This window comes from Gymnoscopelus microlampas (genome assembly GCF_963454915.1).
Source record: "Gymnoscopelus microlampas genome assembly, chromosome: 14".
Lineage (NCBI taxonomy): Eukaryota > Metazoa > Chordata > Actinopteri > Myctophiformes > Myctophidae > Gymnoscopelus > Gymnoscopelus microlampas.
This window is the reverse complement of record NC_139951.1, coordinates 28,030,121-28,049,384: the sequence shown is the minus strand read 5'-3', so window position 1 is coordinate 28,049,384 and position 19,264 is coordinate 28,030,121. Positions and strand designations below refer to the sequence as shown.

Here is a 19,264-nt window from a genome sequence, read left to right as displayed (position 1 = left end):
CACGTGTTTCCTCCAATATGTGTTTTGTCTTTTCACCTGACAGTGAGGAGTTTCACTGGGAGGACATAACGCATAAGGAGGTACACACTAATCCTCCCTAGTTCCACACCCTGACTAACAACCTGTAGTGTTAGGAAAAGGGATCAACCTCCCCGCCTGGCTTCCCTCCCATGAACACTATGGACGAAGCACTGCAGAAGAGCCACCGAGTGCCCTAGAGATACTCCTAATCTTTATGGACAACTTATCTCCACAATATCCTCAGGATTTGGGTCAACATTATTCCATATTTTGAAAACTCAGGAGGGAGTTAAAATAGTTTTTAAGTAATACACTTAGAAGTCAATGCACTGGTAAACTAGAAAAATGTCTCCGCCATGCTGGGTTGCCTGCCCAGGGCCCTCAGGCAGTCATAGCCAATTGGAAAGGAATCTGAGAAATCAGACTTGTACATCTTGATCACATGACCCCAGAGATAATGTGCACCGATTTGTGTGGGTTTGACAAAATCTGTAGTAGTAGCAAAAGGCCAGGGGAAAAAAAACAATAATAATCAGGAAAATTTTGTTTTGTCTTATTGATGGATTACAAAAATGTACAATCCAAATATTCTAGAGTCAGTTACTGTACTTACAGCATGCAGCAAAATAAGGAAGGCAGTGGCAAAGGGGTTTAATTATTCTAGGTCATGTGATTGCAAAAGGCATCTGACACATTTCTGTGACAGAGTCCATAGAATTGCCACCTTCCCTTTCAAGTAGAAAAGTAGTACAACATTGGACAGCCAGCACAGGTAAAGCAATACAGATAATAAAAACATAACAAGGAGTAATTTGCCATATGTGTATTACTGTACTTTCACATGTAAGAACAACTGTTATGACTTTCACTGGAACGGAATCTGAAACATACACATGAACACAGCTATTTAGACGTTGCATAGCTCAGACTCAGAGAGCATGTAGTCAACATTACAATGTCAGACTTCACTTGATATAGTCACATGACTGAGGGACGGATAGATCCAAGAGAAGATGACCACGCTGTATTTAACTTCACCAATAAAAAAAATATCCCACAACATATTCACCCCATCATGACCAAATATTCACTTACTAAACACGAATTCTTAAGGTGCAGTAGCACCCGGGACAGTTTAGCTGGTAAGACTTGTTTTACAATAGCTCCACTTACAGTCAACATTAATACTTCCATACATAGGTCAAAAAAAGCACCACAATAAATCCTACTTGTACTTGTCGTTGTTTTGTCGTATTTGTTCAATGGATATAAGCTATTTTTGGCGAGCAACGCCATCATTAAGTATAATTCAGACTCAACTCATCTGATAGGTGTCCCACATAAAGTATGTACAAGTCCGTAAGAGGGAGGATAAACATGACTGGTCTTCACCAACAGGAGCCCTGACACAAACCTGTAGTGTCTGCATTTTAAAAGCAAGCTTCACCACACACACACACACACACTTCACATTATTTAACCAACACAAACATCAGTTCATCAACATGACCCGACATGTTGATGAGACATGAACATGTCTAGTTGATGAAAACGGTGTCAGACATACTGCATTCTGTTATTAGTACACCCCCCCCCCACGAACAAAGACGAATAGCACAATCTAGCTACAGTTTTGGCGACTTTTGCTAAACCAATCTGCACATTTGAACAAGAATCAGGAATTTCAAAGGTTTCCTATGGAAAGCTGTATGAACAGAGCACAAATGATTATGGAGAGATCACAAGTAATTGAGTAGCTGAATCATGTGTAGGCTGTTAACTAGAGAAAAACCTCAATAGTTAAACATGAAGTACAATAGCATGTCTAGACCCTTACAAAGAGGCTTAACAAAAATATGAATACATATATACCACAATTAAAAATCTTTAATACAAAAGAAAAATCACGAAGATATATTGAAATTATAATAAGTGCATCAATAAATAAAATATTCAACTTTAACAATTATGTTTTCAACATGAATTTGCTGGATGGAAGTTGTTTTCGTTGCATATCCCTGTTCTTTTTTTTTTTACGCAGTAGATGGACGTTTCATATGGTGCCGTACTGTGTACGAGTACAACCTTAAGTGTTTCAATATTGAATGTATATTGTGTGTGCAAAATAGGTTATGTACTGCATGCTTGTGTGTATTTTATGAATCTGTAATTGTTGTGCTGTATTCTCCAACATTTACTTGTCCCATTATAATGCCATGGTATCCTGAAAGCCCCATACTTCCAGCAGAGCGACTTGGAAGTTCTCTGCACACAGGGGCGGGTTGTCAAAGGTGGTGCAGCTGGCTGAGCGCCCATGGTTCAGCTCACCGTCAATGTAGAGAGCATTGCCGTCGCCTCCCCCTCCTGGTCAGACAGAGAACAGCATTACCGTTAATGGTCATTATTGACTGATGACTTTATTCCATTTTACAGTATATTAATATCTTAACCATCTTCCAACCACAGTGGACAATCTAAATTAAAAGATATTGTGTATTGTTCAGCCAATAATCTGCAGTTGGTAAATGTGCATAGGAACAATTGTAATATATGATCCGACATGATTAATGGTGCAAGTTTAATGTATGCAATCGTCTTTTTTTTTGCCAATTATAAACACATACAAACAGCTTAAGACAGCTGTATGGATGTCCACCTACATGCCCATTAGTGCTACATTTACACCCATATGGATGACAGCAACTAGACACTTCTAGTGGATACGGTGAGCTTCATTTGTCTGCTCTATTTAAGTGACAGTAAAGGGAATGGCCATCTCATTGGACTTTGTCACAGCTCATGCCGAGTTTGGTCTGTTTACTGCATAATACTGCTGTAAAATATGCAATGCCATCCATACAAGTGATGCATTTATATACACAACCTATGCTTCCTTATCACGATGCCCTGAGATGACTGATATAGATGATAACACAACGTGCACAGTTTCTCCACAGAGACTGGGGCAAAACTTGCCGTTTCCCACTCACCAATTATGATGGAGTCGAAGTTGCCAGCCATGAACATGGAAGTGTTCCTGGAGTTGAGTTTGAAATGCCGGGCAGAAAGGAAGGGGGACAGGTCTCCGGCGGGCCTCTCAGCCTGCAGACTATTGGTACCTGGGTCTTGGCCCTCTGAGGGCGTTGTGTCGTCCTGGCCTTGATCCTTGATGGATGAAGCCAGCTCAGGGTGACGTATCACCACCCACTCATAGCGCTCCATCTCTGGCTTCAACTACAAAAGGAGACAAAACGGTGTCAAATGCTGTTAGGAGTTTGTCAATGACATGGCTAATCGTTTGATAACATTTGGCTCACTACAGGTAGCATTTATTTAACTAGATTAAATATACAGATATCAGATCCTTACAGGGCAACATACGGTTGACACGTCTAAAAAGACAACCTGATCCGGCTTCTAAAATGGACCAACATAATTATGTTGACAGACTTCCAAGTTATGACATGCCAAGATAACCTTTTACTAATGAAAGAGGTATAACTTAATTAAGTTCTCCATATCCCTCCACCCGCTTCTGCTTATCTGATAGCCGTCAGTGGCTGCTCTCAGTCTCTGTGTCAGCTGGTGTCGGATGAGGCCCTAATCAGATACTATTAGGTCAGGTTACTGGAGTTTCTGATCTGTGTATTTGTGTGCATGCAGATTTGTGTGCGCGCGCGTGTGTGTGTGATGGCGGTTGTGTTTTCTGGTGAGTCGAGAGCTCACAGAGCTGCACATCAACATAGATAGGCAGTTTAATAATTAATTCAGAAGGCATCAGAAGCCCCAGTCTGTATGCTATTTCTAGCCCAGGTGCAACAATGGATGTTACTCCTTAATGTTGCACCACCTGCCAAAACCAAGAAACATGATATGTGGTTGTTTGTTGCCAAGAACGACATGAATATGAGGAAGGCCTTGTGACTTTTGCCCTGTAAATATGGCTTCTCCTTGAGGAGCAGAAAGTGGATATGAGCCAGGAGAGCCAGACAGTCCTGTCTCACTGTCACCAGAAAGTGAATGGCGCCCCCTGGTGATGATATTCTGCCACTTGTTACTGAGGTAACTTCTATCAGAATCTTAGTTCACAGATCTAACAAACTAGCTTCCCAAAAATAAACATTAAAGTCAGCAGATAGAATGAATTCAGTCAAATAAGGCATTATGAATGGACTGACTCTGAAGACGAAGCACTCCCCCGTGCCAAAGAAGCTGAGTTTGTTGCCTCCCCTCTTCCGCTCCTCCCAGTCCGTGGAGAGGAAAGCGCCGCACACCTTGACAAAACACCCAGGAAAGTTTAGGCAAAACACAACAGACTTTATAACCAGTGGTGTAAAGTAACCGAGTACACTTACTCAAGTACTGTACTTAAGCACAACTTTGAGGTATTTTTACTTTACTGGAGTATTTCCAATTTCCAATACTTTTACTCCACTAGATCTCAGAGGAAAATATTGTACTTTTACTCCTAAAAGTTTAGTTACTAGTTACTTTGCAGATATAAATCATTATATTAGAAAACATTAACATTAACCACTTTAGTGCTATTTTATACCTAGGCTATTTGAAAATAGCAGAATAGTAGATCGGCTATTTTCAAACATTTGTGCTTTAACTTTCGGTTCTTTAAGTATACTTTGATGCCAATACTTTTGTACTTTTACTCAAGTAACATTTTGAACACAGGCCTTTTACTTGTAACAGAGTATTTTTATATTGTGGTATTGCTACTTTTACTGAGTACTTCTTCCACCACTGTTTATAACAGGATAAACTGGAGTCGGGAAAACACTGGCCATTATTTTTTCTTACAAACTGTGATGATGCTGTATGTGCGTGTGTGTGTGTGTGAGAGAGACGTGCCAAACAGAGCGCTGCAGCGCACAAGGCAAGCAGGGTGATGAATTGCTGGGGCCTCATGGTCAACATAATACAGTATATCCAGAAAAGAAAGGTTTTCTTGAGCCTTGTCAAAGCCCTGGTGTCTATAAATAAAGTCTTAATTTGGCCCCGTCGACATATAATGTTCAATTGAATATATAAACACAAAACACAGATATAAAATGAATGGCTGAATATTTATGTATAACGTTAAAAGAGGCATAAGACAGCATGATGTGTACAGTGCTTACATCACCATCGGTGGTCCGGATTAGGAGAAGGGTGGGTTCATAGCCTTCACAATGGGCGTAAAACCTGGAGAAATAAGAGGAAACCATAACACAATGATTTAAGAGTGACAGGACTGAGGATCATACAGTTTCTAATGCCTCATTTTATGGGCAATAGTAGTGCACTTTGGATTAGTACGTTTTCTGAGCACAAACGCAGAGTGAACCAATAAAGTGGGTAAATATTAACAAAACATGTTGGTAGTTCCTTGTTCTAGTTCCAGCCTGACAGATTTCCGTTTTCATTCATTAAAACAAACCAAATGACGATTATGAAATGTTTCACAAGTACCAATAAAGCTCTTAACGCTCTAGGATTGTCTATTCAAGCCAATCCTAATGGAAAGATTGTGGCTTGTGCGATTATTCTTCGACTACCTGTAAGTCCATGGATTTAAACAGGAAATTTCAGGTCCCAAATCAACAATCTTAACCCTTGGATAATGTAGCTGTACTAATGCGAGCATAGCAGCGTGGTGTACCTGTTGATGCTGCAGCCGTGAGTCGACGTGGTGAAGAGGAGCTGGGGTTGGCACAGGGCGAAGCGTTCAGGGATCCACGACCAGATGTCGTGCATCTCCTTGGCGCTGACTATCTCTGATGAGAAGGTGTCAGGATTCAGCGCCAGCTGTACATTACCCCTGGAGACCGCCAATAAGGTGGGGCAAGGGAAGATCACACAGTTAGTGACGTTATGTCTTTTCACCAGTAAAAAGCAAAGCAGATGTGCGGCTGAGATATTGAAGGGAACTATGATTGCTGATGAATTCGACTTCTATGTCACATTCTAGGACAGTGGTTCTCAACCTTTTCAGGCCGCGACCCCCCAAAATAATCATATTTGAACTGGGGACCCCCTCTTGGTTCTACAGATAAATATTGTGAAACAATATTTCACAATTTTTGCCTCTCTCTTACATTATTTGACGTTTATTTGATGTTTGACCAGTTTTTATAGTATAGTTTGTTGGTTACCTTTGATGCAGTAATGGTCTTTTTCTTTTTGTCACTTCACTGTCATCTGGGGACCCCCCCAAAATCATGTGGGGACCACAGGTCGAGAACCACTGTTCTAGGAGGGCATGACTAAAGCAGACGCAAGTGCAAAAATCTACTCTAACTTTAGGCTTGATGAGCATTAAAATCACAAATGAGACAAAAAGAGAAAAGAATGTAGTTGAAAAGAAAAGAGGTTTAGATCGAAGAAAATAGAATGCAATAAAACCCACCTAATAACACTGTATAAGAACCAACGCACAGGAAGTGGTGGGATGTGCATGTGTGGGAGAGCAGATGAGAAGAGACAGTGGATGGAAAGATGTGGGAAACCCAGAGAAAAGAGAAACAGAATGGTGAGACAAAAGGATGAAATCACTGCATGCCAGAATGCATTATCTAACAAGACACAGAATCTAATACTGACAGCTAAATATTTACACAAGCCTTTAGGCAACACTAAGTCCCTACTTTAAGGCAGACCACGTTGACGGCATCAACAAACTCACCAAATAACAAACGCACACTCTCACTTTGCCGTTATATTGTGATTGTACAGTATATTTATGAAGATGTTGACATTTACACGATCTGCTTCAAGAGAGATGGATCGACAAATTCACCACGTAGGGTAGTGCGCAGGGGTGCACTAGCAAGCGAATCAGAAACTTCACAAACTGAAGAGTTTTATATAGATGTTATAACCTACATGATATGACACATGAAATGAAAGCATGGAGTGGTAGGGCTGTAAGTATCGAGGCGGGGATGCATTTTATGGGGACTGTGATTGGTGTCAACAGCGTCCACTGAGCTTTGTAGTGCACTGTGATTGGTCTATTTTGTGGGGACATGCATACAAACAACACTGCTCTCTACGGCTGGGCCCTTCAGCCATACTGTGAAAAGACTGGACCCCCTGACCAATTTACCAATTGAAATAGCTTGCTACTAACTGATAGCCTGCTTAATATAGTAACTGGTCCTGTGCAATTTTAAGAAGGCATAACTCTCATTCCTAGCATACCACCTCCAATTGGATTTTACAGTTTCCCTCTTTATCTAATCTTTAATTATGCTAGCATTAACAGAGGAACTTTACGTGTCACACTGGCCTAAACTGATCTGGAGTCTCACTAGACCTTATCAATTCCTTTTAGAGACACAGAATGTTATTTACAGGTAGTTATTTATTTGTACAAATATACAAATCTAGTTTCAAATTGTCCCAAAGAAATCATGTTAGGCTAGCAGTGCAGCAGATGTCCTAGATTGTCACTACAGACACAAAATGTACACGGTAAGGTAGTAAATAGCTGCTCTACACATGGCCCATAAATTGGTCAATACTTTTTGTACAGATCCAGATAATTCAGCCAAAGTGCAGTTAGAAGTCATCCTGCCTTAAGACAGCAGTGCGAAGCATTGGGTAATGGGTATGGGATAGGGTCAGCAGAATTTACAGGGCAGGGGAGGTGCCAAGGTTGTTTCAACAAATCTGTTAAGGAAGGTCGAGGAGGACAACACCAAGACTTAGGCAACATGGACAGCCAGTAGATATTAGTCAGTAGCGTTACATCTCGACATGGAGAATGTCGTTTTCCTTCCGGCTACGTGACTAACATAAAACACATTGCACAATGCAGCTTTACAGTGCGTTTGACCCCGGCAACTCCGATCATCCTGTGCAAATGATTTAACCCAGCTGAGACACACAAGGTGTGTGATGCATATGAAACGCATGCTACCCTCACAAAATGATACGAAATATTTGCATTCTATTGACCACAACATGACCACGGAGAGACCAGTTCCCTTGCTTTGCCAGAACAGAATATACTGCAACCTCACTCGCCATGGTGTGTGTACACACATTAAATGGTCATATGCAAATTAAGGTTGGGTTTTGGTATAAATGTCACGTTTGTGTGGCATCAACTAAGGAATTACTATTTCTGAAAGAAGTTTTAGAATGTGGGCTTCAGATATTACTTGACAAAGAATAGATGAGCCTGAAAAAGACATGCATACAAAGAAACTAACAATCCTCCCAGTGCAGTGCATTCAATACACATGTGAAAACCATACCGCTTCTGTTTGACCGTGATGCCCTTCTGCTGCAGGGCCTTTTCATTGGTGATCTGCAGAAGGGTGATCTCCTTGCGGCTAAACAAGCGGATAGAGAAGGCCTTCTCGAGTAACTTCTCCGGGGTGACGGTGGAGGCAATGCCTTTAATGAAGGCCTGAATGTCTTTCCTGACTCCACCCGAGTCCTGCTTCTCCTGTTGGCCCGCCTGGCCCCCCTGAGCGCCCACCTTGTACTTGCGGTAGAACTTGATGAGGGCCAGAGCCACCCGGAAGAGGACCTTGTAACCTTCCACCAGGTAGACGTCAAGGACTCTGGCAACGTGGCTGAAGGGAAGGTCCCCCAGCACCCAGCGCTGCCAGTCTATATAGACCTCCATCACATCCTGAGCTGTGGCCACGATCAGCTTATGGGCTGACTGGCAATACTTGTTGGCCAGGTCACCGAAGGTCATACAGCTGGACTCGAAGGCCAGATAGGTCTGATCCAGTAGCCGTTTGCCCGGCTCGTTGCAGGAGAGCATGCGGCTGACATGCTCAAAACACTGCGCCTCGTCTGCACTGAAGTGCAGGAGCAACGCCGTGATGGCAGGCAGCGCCGGGCAGTAGGAAATGTCTGGAAACTGTCCCGCCAGACAGGCGATGATCCGGTGAGCGGATCCTACGGCCTCAGACTTCAGGCAGTAATGTGGGACGGGGCTGCCATCCACAAAGTCGGGTAGCGGTATGGCATTGGAGGGCTTCTTGGTGGCCGCATTTCCCATGAGGTCGCGGTAGACCTCCGCATCTGGGGTTACTGTGCGACAGGGAATGCCTTTAATGAGCTGTTGAATGACCTGTGCGCGCAGTTTGTGGTTCTTGGCCCAGTAGCCCTGCCGAGCCATCTGCTTGAACTCCTTCAGGTCCTTAGTGTCCACTTTGGTGGGTCCGCTGCTTTTAGCCAGGTCCCCCATCTGATCCCAGTCGACAAAGCTGCCATAGTCTTCCTCAGCCATTGTACCAGAACCTGAAGCTATGGCCAAGGCCACAGTAGGAGGAGGTTAAGGGACTGGTGTATGCCAAGCCTTCCGTCCTCCACCCAACGGACTAGTTCTAATTATCCTTTAGCTGCCCATGATGTGGCCCCTGAAATGCAGACAAAAGAGAATTAATGATAATATATTATTCTGAAAAAGTTCAGACAATTATGGTGGCATTATCTGTATTTCAGACTCTGGACTCAGGAACTTCTTGTTAAGGGTCTTCTTAGCTTCACAGTTTCTATTTAATTGGCCAACTGTATCCATTATCTAAATAGAAGACCAAGACATAGAATTTGCAGGCATGTTGACCCATATCTGTTCTGCCATCGGATTTCAGTTCATACAAGATAAGGATCTGGGTTCACTGTAGAAGTTCAAAGCAAAGTGGAGACATGGACATTGTGTATGTCACATCTAGAGATTAAAAATGCAAGCAAAAATCACTGTTGCATAGCCCAAATAGAATAGAGCTGTGTGAGGTTTCCTAGTCTTGTGATAAGAAAACAAACTGCAGAAGACGACCTTTGATGCAGAAATATGACTTACACAGGAGTTTATAGGCAGGCCTACAGTACGTTAGTGACCTAACATAGGCCACTAACTTTTTTTATGGCCAGATTGGCCACTGCACTCACTGTCCGGACAATTGTGGCTGAGAGCAAAAACAATATATGGCAAAACTCCATGAAGTCTCTGACTCTGGGTGCTATCAAAGCTGAACCAAATCTGAATGCAGATACTCCAAAAGATGCAATGCTAAGTGAATTTATAGTGTGTAGGTCCATCATTGTCCAAGTGAATTTATAGTGTGTAGGTCCATCATTGTCCAATCTCCTAACATTGCTAATACAGTTAAAATGTAAAGATTATCCTGTTAGACGGACTGTGATATTTTGATACAACTGATGATAACTTGCCAAGATTTATATTTGCTCCTTTATTTTTTAACATTTTTTTATTAGACAGTAGCACATAGAGAGAAAGGAAATTAAAGTCATAGGGAAGGGACAAGGGAGACATGATGGGAGTTGGATAGGAACTCAGGTCTGTGCAATAACTGGCTGAGCCACTAGGCAGGTAGGTGCCCAGTAGGCACCATAATATTCAATAATCAAACATAATGTCTCCTTAAGTGTGCCATAATGCTTGATTATGAAGGAGCTGTCTTGTGACAAACATTGACGTGAGGGTGTCATTCATCTTGGGCCTTAAGATAACAATCAGTATATTGTACACTAAGATAGTCCTCCATGCTGACCTGGCACTCTATAATATTTATTATGAGTGCAGATTGTGACATATACGGATGTGTATAAATGTGGCCTAGTCCTCTTTCAGCAGAGAACAACTTAACCTAGGCTCTGACCTGTGCGTTTCATGTACTTGAGCTCATGCAATTACCGTGTCTCAGAATACATCTGCCTCAGCATCCAGCGTGAGACAGAATTTCTCAACAATGCGTGTTGGGTTTTGTGGGGCAAGGGGGGTTAATACTTAGAATATCTGTTTTGTTCAGAATGTGTTGTCCTTTAATGCGAAACACATTTAATTGACCTAGTAAGAAATGTGCTAGGCAAGGCCTTTACAAATAAAATTGACTTGAAAAAGAGTAAAGGCTCACCAAAGCAAAGCCCTCATGTAAGCAGTCGTATTCCAATGTAGATTACCTATGAAATAAATACATGTATGGCATAGAAATTAAAAGGATTTCAAGGGATCTCGAGGAAGGCACAAAACCCCAATGGTTGATAACAACCAGCTCAGCGAACTAATAGGTTCAAGCGTTCACTTAAAACTTACAGCATGAATGGAAGTTTAACAACAAAACAACACTAAGTCAGTAAGTAATGTAATGGCTAGGGTCACGTGACAGAGACACTAGCATCATACTGGAGTAGGATGAACTGGGGCCAGTGCTCTGTCTAAAGTCCACCTGGTGAGCTACTGTCCTGCACATCTACAGTTGTGCGCTTACTTAATGCACAACTTTCAAACCTACACTTTGGTCTCATAGTAAGATCTTGTTTTTGGCCAAAAAACAGCTGGGACTTCCATCATAGTTTTAATATGGCCTGAACTTGAAGGATGCTCATAGTTGGCCAGATGCAACATTAAGATTAAGAATTAGTTAACTGAAAGCGTTCAGTTACGTTTTTCATTTTCTGTGTGTGTGTGTGTGTGTGTGTGTGTGTGTGTGTGTGTGTGTGTGTGTGTGTGTGTGTGTGTGTGTGTGTGTGTGTGTGTGTGTGTGTGTGGGGGGGGGGGGGGGGGGGGGTAGTTGTTGTGCTTATCATGAATAGGGGCGTCAACCGGTCAAGGACTACGTCACCCGGTTAATTACTGTAGCGGGATAATAAAGCTTTACTTGGCGGTTTTAACCAACACAAGCTCAGCTGGGAACTCAGCCAGTGCAGCAGTAAGAAGTAAGAACTGATCCCAGCACAGCTATTGCATTGATAGACAGTACAACAAACGAGAATCTGCAGTGTACAGCTGTCAATGTTTGTCAAGTAGTTCACAGTCACACTACTGCAGCAATAACTTGTACAATGACATTTAAAAGCAATCGTTCAGCTTTCTATAGCATGTCATACGTAAATGGATAGCTTCGTATTAGAATCTAATCTAATAATTAGATAATTGGTCTATAATAGCGTTAAAAACGGAAGTATCCCTTTCACTAACCATCTTTCGGCTAATATTGCGGAACACAACTGTACAAACTGGCAAGTTACGAGCATTCTATGCTTCTAGTCTAAGTTACGGAGGATTTACCAACCAAACTAAGCTATTTCAACGTTTTCATTCATACCTGTAGTTAGCAAGCTACAGTAGCTAGCCAAGAACAACCCATTTCAGCGAATACCAAAACACTCGCCCCAAAACACAGTGATCCCGGGGCAAATCCGGCGGTATTCACTATTCACCTGGTATTCCTAAACGTAACCTCAGTAAACTATGCATAAAACCATAACCTTATTTCTAACCTTATCCTCAGTAAAAACAAATACAAGAACCGCTGGTCCGAGAAAAAGAAATGGGGGCGAGCTTGTTTTGGGGCGAGGCTTCCGGTTACCATTTCAGCGCATTGAACCATACAGCAATGGTACAGTGGACTCCACACCAGAATAGCTACGTAACGTTACCCGATTAAGGAACATGCAAAACACACATACATTAATGCACAGACAACCCAACACCACGTACGTTTGTTAACTGCAGCGACCAGTGTGTTTACACGTTATAACAACCTCAATCTCTGCTAGCTAACACATAAACATGCCAACAACCCCAAGTACAATCTGGTCCCAGGGCTTTGATCGCCGAGTTTGCTCTTGTGTGGAGTTGATTTGCTGCAAGCCAACGTACACATAATCCCCAAACGACAGACAGAGCCGACGGGTTTTTGTTTGCATAAAAAAAGTCATTAGAAGACAACATTAAGACGCGATAGGTACCTGTGAAGACAAGAGTCACTCCTACCTGGATGTGAGATGTCTTGGAGACGTGCTGTGGAGCAGCGGCGTTCATATCGAGTTGGCTCGCGCATGCGCAGTGGGCGTCTGGATACACTAGAGAGGAGGAATCCATCTGGTGGTGGTGGAACAGACAAGACAGTTCAGTGGTTCTCAACCTGTGGGTTGGGACCCCCAGGAGGGGTCCTCACGTGATTTTGGGGGTCCCCAGATGACAGTGAAGTGACGATTTAAGGACTTTTAAGACCTTTTTAATACCCCAAAAAGAAGAAAATAAAAAAAAACTGCATCAAAAATAATCAACAAATAACACATAATAACCAGTTTAAATATACTATAAAAACTGGTCAAACATTGGCCAAATTGTAAATAAGAAAGAGGGAAATCTTTTGAAAATAGCGATCGACAAGCTTGTGAGCTTGTAGATATTTTCACAATATTTATCTGTGGAACTGAGTCAAACTAAATGCCTCAACTCCTACATTCCAAGTGCTTGTCAGGGTGGGGGGTCCCCAGTTCAAATATGATTATTTTGGAGGGTCCACAGTTCAAATATGATTATTTTGGGGGGTCGCGGCCTGAAAAGGTTGAGAACCACCGAGATAGTTCAGGTGTTAAAATCATCCGTGGTAATAGCATACAGTCACAGTTACACCAACTTATGCCTACACAAAATACTTCATACAGGGACATGGCCTCCTTCCAGTGGGCCTACCTACCATAGCTTCAACATTTTGTCACACCTAAAAGAAACATTATCTACATTATCCTATCAGTACACACACAGCTGATTTTATTCACTTGCACTTTATAACTCCTTTAACATATGTCTGCTGTTGTATAAAGTGTTATATTTTGTTTTTCACATTTGTGTCACACACACACACACACACACACACAACACACACACACACACACACACACACACACACACACACACACACACACACACACACACACACACACACACACACACACACACACACACACACACACACACACACACACACACACAATATGCTGCTGCCAGAGACTGTTAACATCACTCCAGTCCTGGCCTCCTTGCACTGGCTTCCTCTTGTTTTCAGGGTTCAGTTCAAGGTCCTGGTGCTCACATCAGTGTGTTCTAGGTTTTTTCGGATGGAAAAAGATAATCAATCCCTGCACGTAGTCGTGATTACACTCGCGCGTGGTCAATGGATGAAATTGATAGTAGAGGGCTACACTTTTTTTCATGAAAAATTCTGCACGTCATATTGCGTAACACGGTAGAACACACCACTGGCTCACATATAGAGCTCTGCACGGTCAAGCGTCAGCATATCTAACTGACCTGCTAGAACGGTATGTGCCGAGCAGGACCCTAAGGTCAGCCGATCAGGGTCTATTAGTCATCCCTCGTACCAGATTGATAACCAAAGACGATAGAGCCTTTCTGTCTGTAGGTCCCAGACTCTGGAATGCCCTTCCACGGGTCCTGAGAGCTGCAGCGTCTGTGGGCATTTTTAAGAACCATGAAACACTTCTGTTTAAACAAGCATACATTTTGCGGAATGTCCTTGATTTTATCTTCTGTGTGTGTAATATGTCTGCTGTTTTTGTTTCTGAGTACTATTGTACAGTGTGTGTGTTTCTGTTGATTTTAATTATTTGAAATGCTGTTATTATATTATATGTAAAGTTTGTGAGTTCTCTCTGTGAGAAGTGCTATATAAATAAAATGTACTTACATTATGGCAGCATTAGTATTAGTAAAGAATATGATACAGTCAATGTATGCTGGCCACGACCTGCAGCTTGACATCTAACCCAGGCTCATGCTATCTCTAAAGACTTTGCTTTGGTTACATGTGAAATTTGCCTTGTTTACTAGCAACGCTGCCCAGGTACTGGCAGGCACTGAAGAGGTCAGGAAGTACCCAACCGAAGGCAACAACACCCTGCTTTGTCCACTTCTCAAAGCACCCGCCAGAACATGGCGATGCAACACATGACAGTTATTACTGATAATTCAATAATATGGGACAATAATTGCCTCTCAGTATGACTTGGGCTAAAAGGTTGTTTTTCCTTCCTGTGTTTTCCCTCGGCTCCTCTTGAATGCTGCTGATGTTTTTCATGTCCTTATTTTGTGTTTCCCTGAGCTGTTTCGAGTTGTTGGCATTTAAAAGCAAACGTGTGTGTGCCTCAGACAGTGAACATAAGGAACAGTGTGAGAAATCAACTCTTGTTTTTTTTCTCTTTGGACTCGAGAAAGGAAACAAATGTTTGTTTTTTCTCTACAAGCCACAGTGGTTTGTGGATTACACAGCCACAAAGACAGAGCAACAGATCATTCTGAATGCTGGAAACTCAAATAATGTGAAGAACAGTAGGCTACCTATATGTTATAATTTGGCATATACTCATGAATAATAAATATACATTTTGGAAATCTGTGTTTGAACAGCTAAACCTGCTCCAACCCCACAATTCATAAAACATCCAGTACATTAAAAGTATTGTGATATCAGATGTGGCAAATTCACCTAAGCTCTATAAACAAATACAAAGATACTTATATAATCAATACACTATATATTTAATTTCATATTTAACAATATAACGGGTTCCAGAGCATTGCAAATATAACTGGTTTTGGATGCACCGGTGTAGATTTATAGGCCAACATTAAACCAATGATATACAGTAGATGGACATTTAACCCAGAATTAGAGATCTCAGGCTGTTTTAGGTAGGAATCAAGCAGCCTTTCGAGCCATGGACACTGGTTTAGGAGAGCAGGCAGCTGTTGCTGTGAGCTGGTGCTACTGACCCAGGCCAGCAGGCATCGAAGAGTGCTGGTCTGCAGACAACTGTCATGTCACACGAGGCCAGCGGGCCACCATGTTCCACTGGGACGTCACATTGTGTTGTTCAGGATGCACATTGGTGGCGTGTAATGGGCATAGAATCTGGAGAGATTTTAACTCTTGAACTGGGTACAGTATACAGATGGATAGTCTTCGTGTAGGCGTGTGTGCGTGTGTGTGGCAGAGAGAGAAAGAGAGAGCGAGCGAGCGAAAGAGAGACAGATGGTATGGAGCCAGTAAGCCTTAGGTCCTAGATTATGGGGGTTTACGCTCATCAAATCCTTCCGCTTATGCACGCAGCAGGACCTACAACACCTTTGATACACAAACACATGCACGCACGCACGCACGCACGCACGCACACACACACACACTCACACTCACACTCTCACACACACACACACACACACACACACACACACACACACACACACACACACACACACACACACACACACACACACACACACACACACACACACACACACACACACACACACACACACACACACACACACACACACACAATCATCATCATCACTATCTGTATTATTCTCTGCAGCTGCACATGAAATAAGCATAACATGACAATAACATTCAGTTGTTGTTAGTCACTCACTCACTCACTCACTCTGGCCCCTTTTCTCATGGACTACTGTGATTTACACTATTATCATAATTAGAGGCCTGCTTAGGTTAACTCCTCTTGTAAATGTTTTAGCATTGATAGATCACTATTTGTCATTATATTCACTGTAGATTGACTGTAGCGTACACAGCCCATTATCCATATTCCCACTAAGTATAGCTGGCTGACAACATCAGCCTCACATCATATCCACTGTCAATAGTCTGTATATTTGTATACACTACTGACTACTGTATATTCCTATATTACTAGTGATAGATTGTATTCATTAATCTATTTATAGCTCATACATTATTCTTTACTGTTTGCTCTTATTTTTGTATTCTTGAATCTTAGATGTATCTCTACTCTTTCCTTTACCTATCCTGTGTTTCATACCTACAGTACTGCAGTGCTGCTCTGACATCTGAATTTACCTAGCAGGATCGATCGATCAATCAATCAATCAATCAACCAATCAATCAATCAGTCAGTCAGTCAGTCAATTTCATGGAAGGCCACTGTACATTGTCATTTAAGTGGACTTAGGGCGCCCTCTCCTGGCATCCAGGAGAAGTTGACCTCATTTAGAGTCAATCCAATCTCTCAAGACAGATTCTGCTAAACAGGGAAAAAATGATTTGGTTTGTTTCATTTTATTTTTATTTTTCCTTTTTAACCCAATGGGTTCCCAGATTGTTCCACTGCAGACCAAAACATAAGCTACGTAGTCCACATTCACCTGTGCCTCACATTCTCCCCCAAAAAAGAGAGAATTTACAAGATAGGCCATGTTGGCAATGTGTTGTTTGGTCCCTATTGCTTTAATAAATATAATATCATTGGAGCGCAGGTCTCCAACAGGCCTGGTTGCCTTACTTGCCTACCCAGGTCCTGCACACTTTGGAAGGCAGTCATAGCCAATTGTAATGGAATCTGGAAAATCTGAGTGATACACCTTGATCAAGTTCATCAAATGACCCCAGAGATAATATGTAGGCTACCAATTTGCGTGAGTTTTGGAAAAAAAAGTGTTTTGAAGAAAACGCAAAATGGCGGAAAATCGAGTCTGGCACAAATAGCATAAAACATAAAATGGGCTGTTATAGTACCAATATGTGGCCAATTTGAACGATTTGGGATGGATGTTAGATGTTAGATTTGATTTGACACATTGACTTATTATTATTTCAAAGGTTTCGTGTTTGGAGCTGGGTTTTCACCCAGTTTCTACCATAACCAGCTGACATGAATAACTATATAGTTGGCTGTGGCTAGTCAACTAACACGCCAGCCTGGAGGAGAAGAGACAAGGTGAATCATTAGGTTGAGTGAGGAGGAGGTGAAGGAAGCTTGTGTCCTCCAGGCCAAAGGAGTTCCCCGGTGTAGCCAGTGGGAGTGAAATCCAGTTTCATAAGTACCAGGGACCAGGGTCAAGCATTTAGCCATGATGTAGGCTGGGCGTGTGTGCTACTGAAAGGGTGGGGACATGTTCACAACCATTATCCAACAAAAATGTACTAATGGATCTGTACAGTATATATTTTCTTTCACTGTGTTTAAGCACGCATTGCATCGGTCTAGGGCTTTCACCAACTAGTCGACTAGTCGACTAGTATAACCACTAGTCGATCTTGTTGATACTAGTCAAATAGTTGAAAAAAAAAAAAAAAAAAAAAACTTTTTTTATTTTTCTTTATTTTTTTTTAATTTTTAATGCTATAGTAATGGCCCATCTTACTATTATTATTATCCTCCTGACTTTATTTTTTATCAAAAGGGGGTCAAAAGCATGCCCAATAAAAGCCTATTATTGGGCAATGGGGATCCTTGGAGACGCTGCTGTGGTGCTGTGCTGCTGTGCCAGAAGCGCTTCCCTTAAAACGCCATAAAAATAAGGGCAGGAGGATAATAATAATAGTAATATAGTAGTAGGATGGTATTAAAACAGTGCCACCCAAAAAAAAAAAAAAACATTTTTTTTTTTTTTTTTTTAATTTAAATTTCGACTAGTCGACTACCACTGGGTCAAATTAGTCGACCTGTAAAAATCTCTAGTCGTGAAAGCCCCTGTAAGCCTGCAGAGCTGGCATAGGTCATTAATTTAATATTTGGCAATGAATCTACATTTCTCAGACCAGTATTTTGTAATTGTATTGTGATACCCATGTCTGAGAACAGTGGCTCACTGTGTTTATATTCCCCATGTTCCCAACATTGACAATTCAAACCCCACCACGGTTGTTTGTCTGAGTCTTGACTCTGAACTGAAGCATGTTTTGAAGGCTAAAATGCAGAACAACACTTGAATCACAATCTCTTAAACACTCTAGACTTAGTAAATGGCCTGAATTGGCTCTGTACTTGGACCGCGTTGTCTGTCTATGCCAAATCTCTTTGCAGTGCGACGCGTTGTGTGCTTGTAGATCGGCTATTTTTGGCTAATGTTGGTTAAAGTGGTTAAATGACTATAAAAACTGTGATGGAACAGCGAGCATGTGGCTCACTGTTAAGACATTCACTAAATGATCACAAGATTGCAGGTTCAAACCTCACTCAGGCTTTCATACTCTTGACTTCAAAGCATGTTTTGAAGCCCATAATCCAGACGAACACTTAAACATCTAAATAAACCTGTGCTAAGAATGAAGGTAGGGGCGGCCTTAAGGATCTGGGGGCCAGTTTGTGGGCTAATGTGGGCCCCACATTAGCTCTTGAAACGGGCCCCCAGATAATTACGGGGGAACAGGTGGAAAAAAAAGTTGCGGACTGAAGTTGGTTTGCTTCCATAAACATAATGGTGTATTTTCTAAAGAAAATCATTAGGCTATATGCACTTCCACCATGCAGCTATAGAAAACAGCTTAAACAATTCACTCACATTAAATTAACAAAAATAATATTGTTTCGCCATTGTCAGCGATCTCTTTTTTTCTTGCCTGACCGTTCTCTCACTGTGCATCGAACTCAGCATGCAGCTCCACCAGACCAAGAAAGTTCGTCCCAGTATTTG

At 41.9% G+C, this 19,264-nt stretch overlaps 1 protein-coding gene across 2 annotated transcripts; it reads right to left on the bottom strand.

The window, feature by feature from the left end:
* Positions 1-829: 829 nt before the first annotated feature.
* Positions 830-12,843, bottom strand: tbc1d24 (TBC1 domain family, member 24). Of its 2 annotated transcripts, none has more exons than XM_084078548.1 (7): positions 12,779-12,843; positions 8,277-9,398; positions 5,675-5,833; positions 5,154-5,217; positions 4,200-4,295; positions 3,012-3,255; positions 830-2,385 (listed from the first exon to the last, which is right to left on the bottom strand). In XM_084078548.1, exons 2-7 carry the CDS (start codon positions 9,266-9,268, stop codon positions 2,228-2,230), a joined length of 1,713 nt encoding a protein of 570 aa, XP_083934674.1. In that variant the 5' UTR covers positions 9,269-9,398; positions 12,779-12,843; the 3' UTR covers positions 830-2,227. The 2 variants fall into 2 exon arrangements, with proteins under 2 accessions (XP_083934674.1, XP_083934675.1); XM_084078549.1 differs by lacking the exon at positions 12,779-12,843 and adding an exon at positions 12,754-12,772.
* Between the last annotated feature and the right edge of the window lie 6,421 nt (positions 12,844-19,264).

What these genes read in the sequence shown, in the direction of transcription:
- tbc1d24 (XM_084078548.1), bottom strand. Translation starts at nt 9,268, where the DNA reads ATGGCTGAGGAAGACTATGGCAGCTTTGTCGACTGGGATCAGATGGGG. An exon ending in ATCACGGTCAAACAGAAGCG is followed by an intron (nt 5,834 to 8,276) that starts GTATGGTTTTCA and finishes GGCGGTCTCCAG; the next exon opens with GGGTAATGTACAGCTGGCGC. An exon ending in TCCGGACCACCGATGGTGAT is followed by an intron (nt 4,296 to 5,153) that starts GTAAGCACTGTA and finishes TGTTTTGTCAAG; the next exon opens with GTGTGCGGCGCTTTCCTCTC.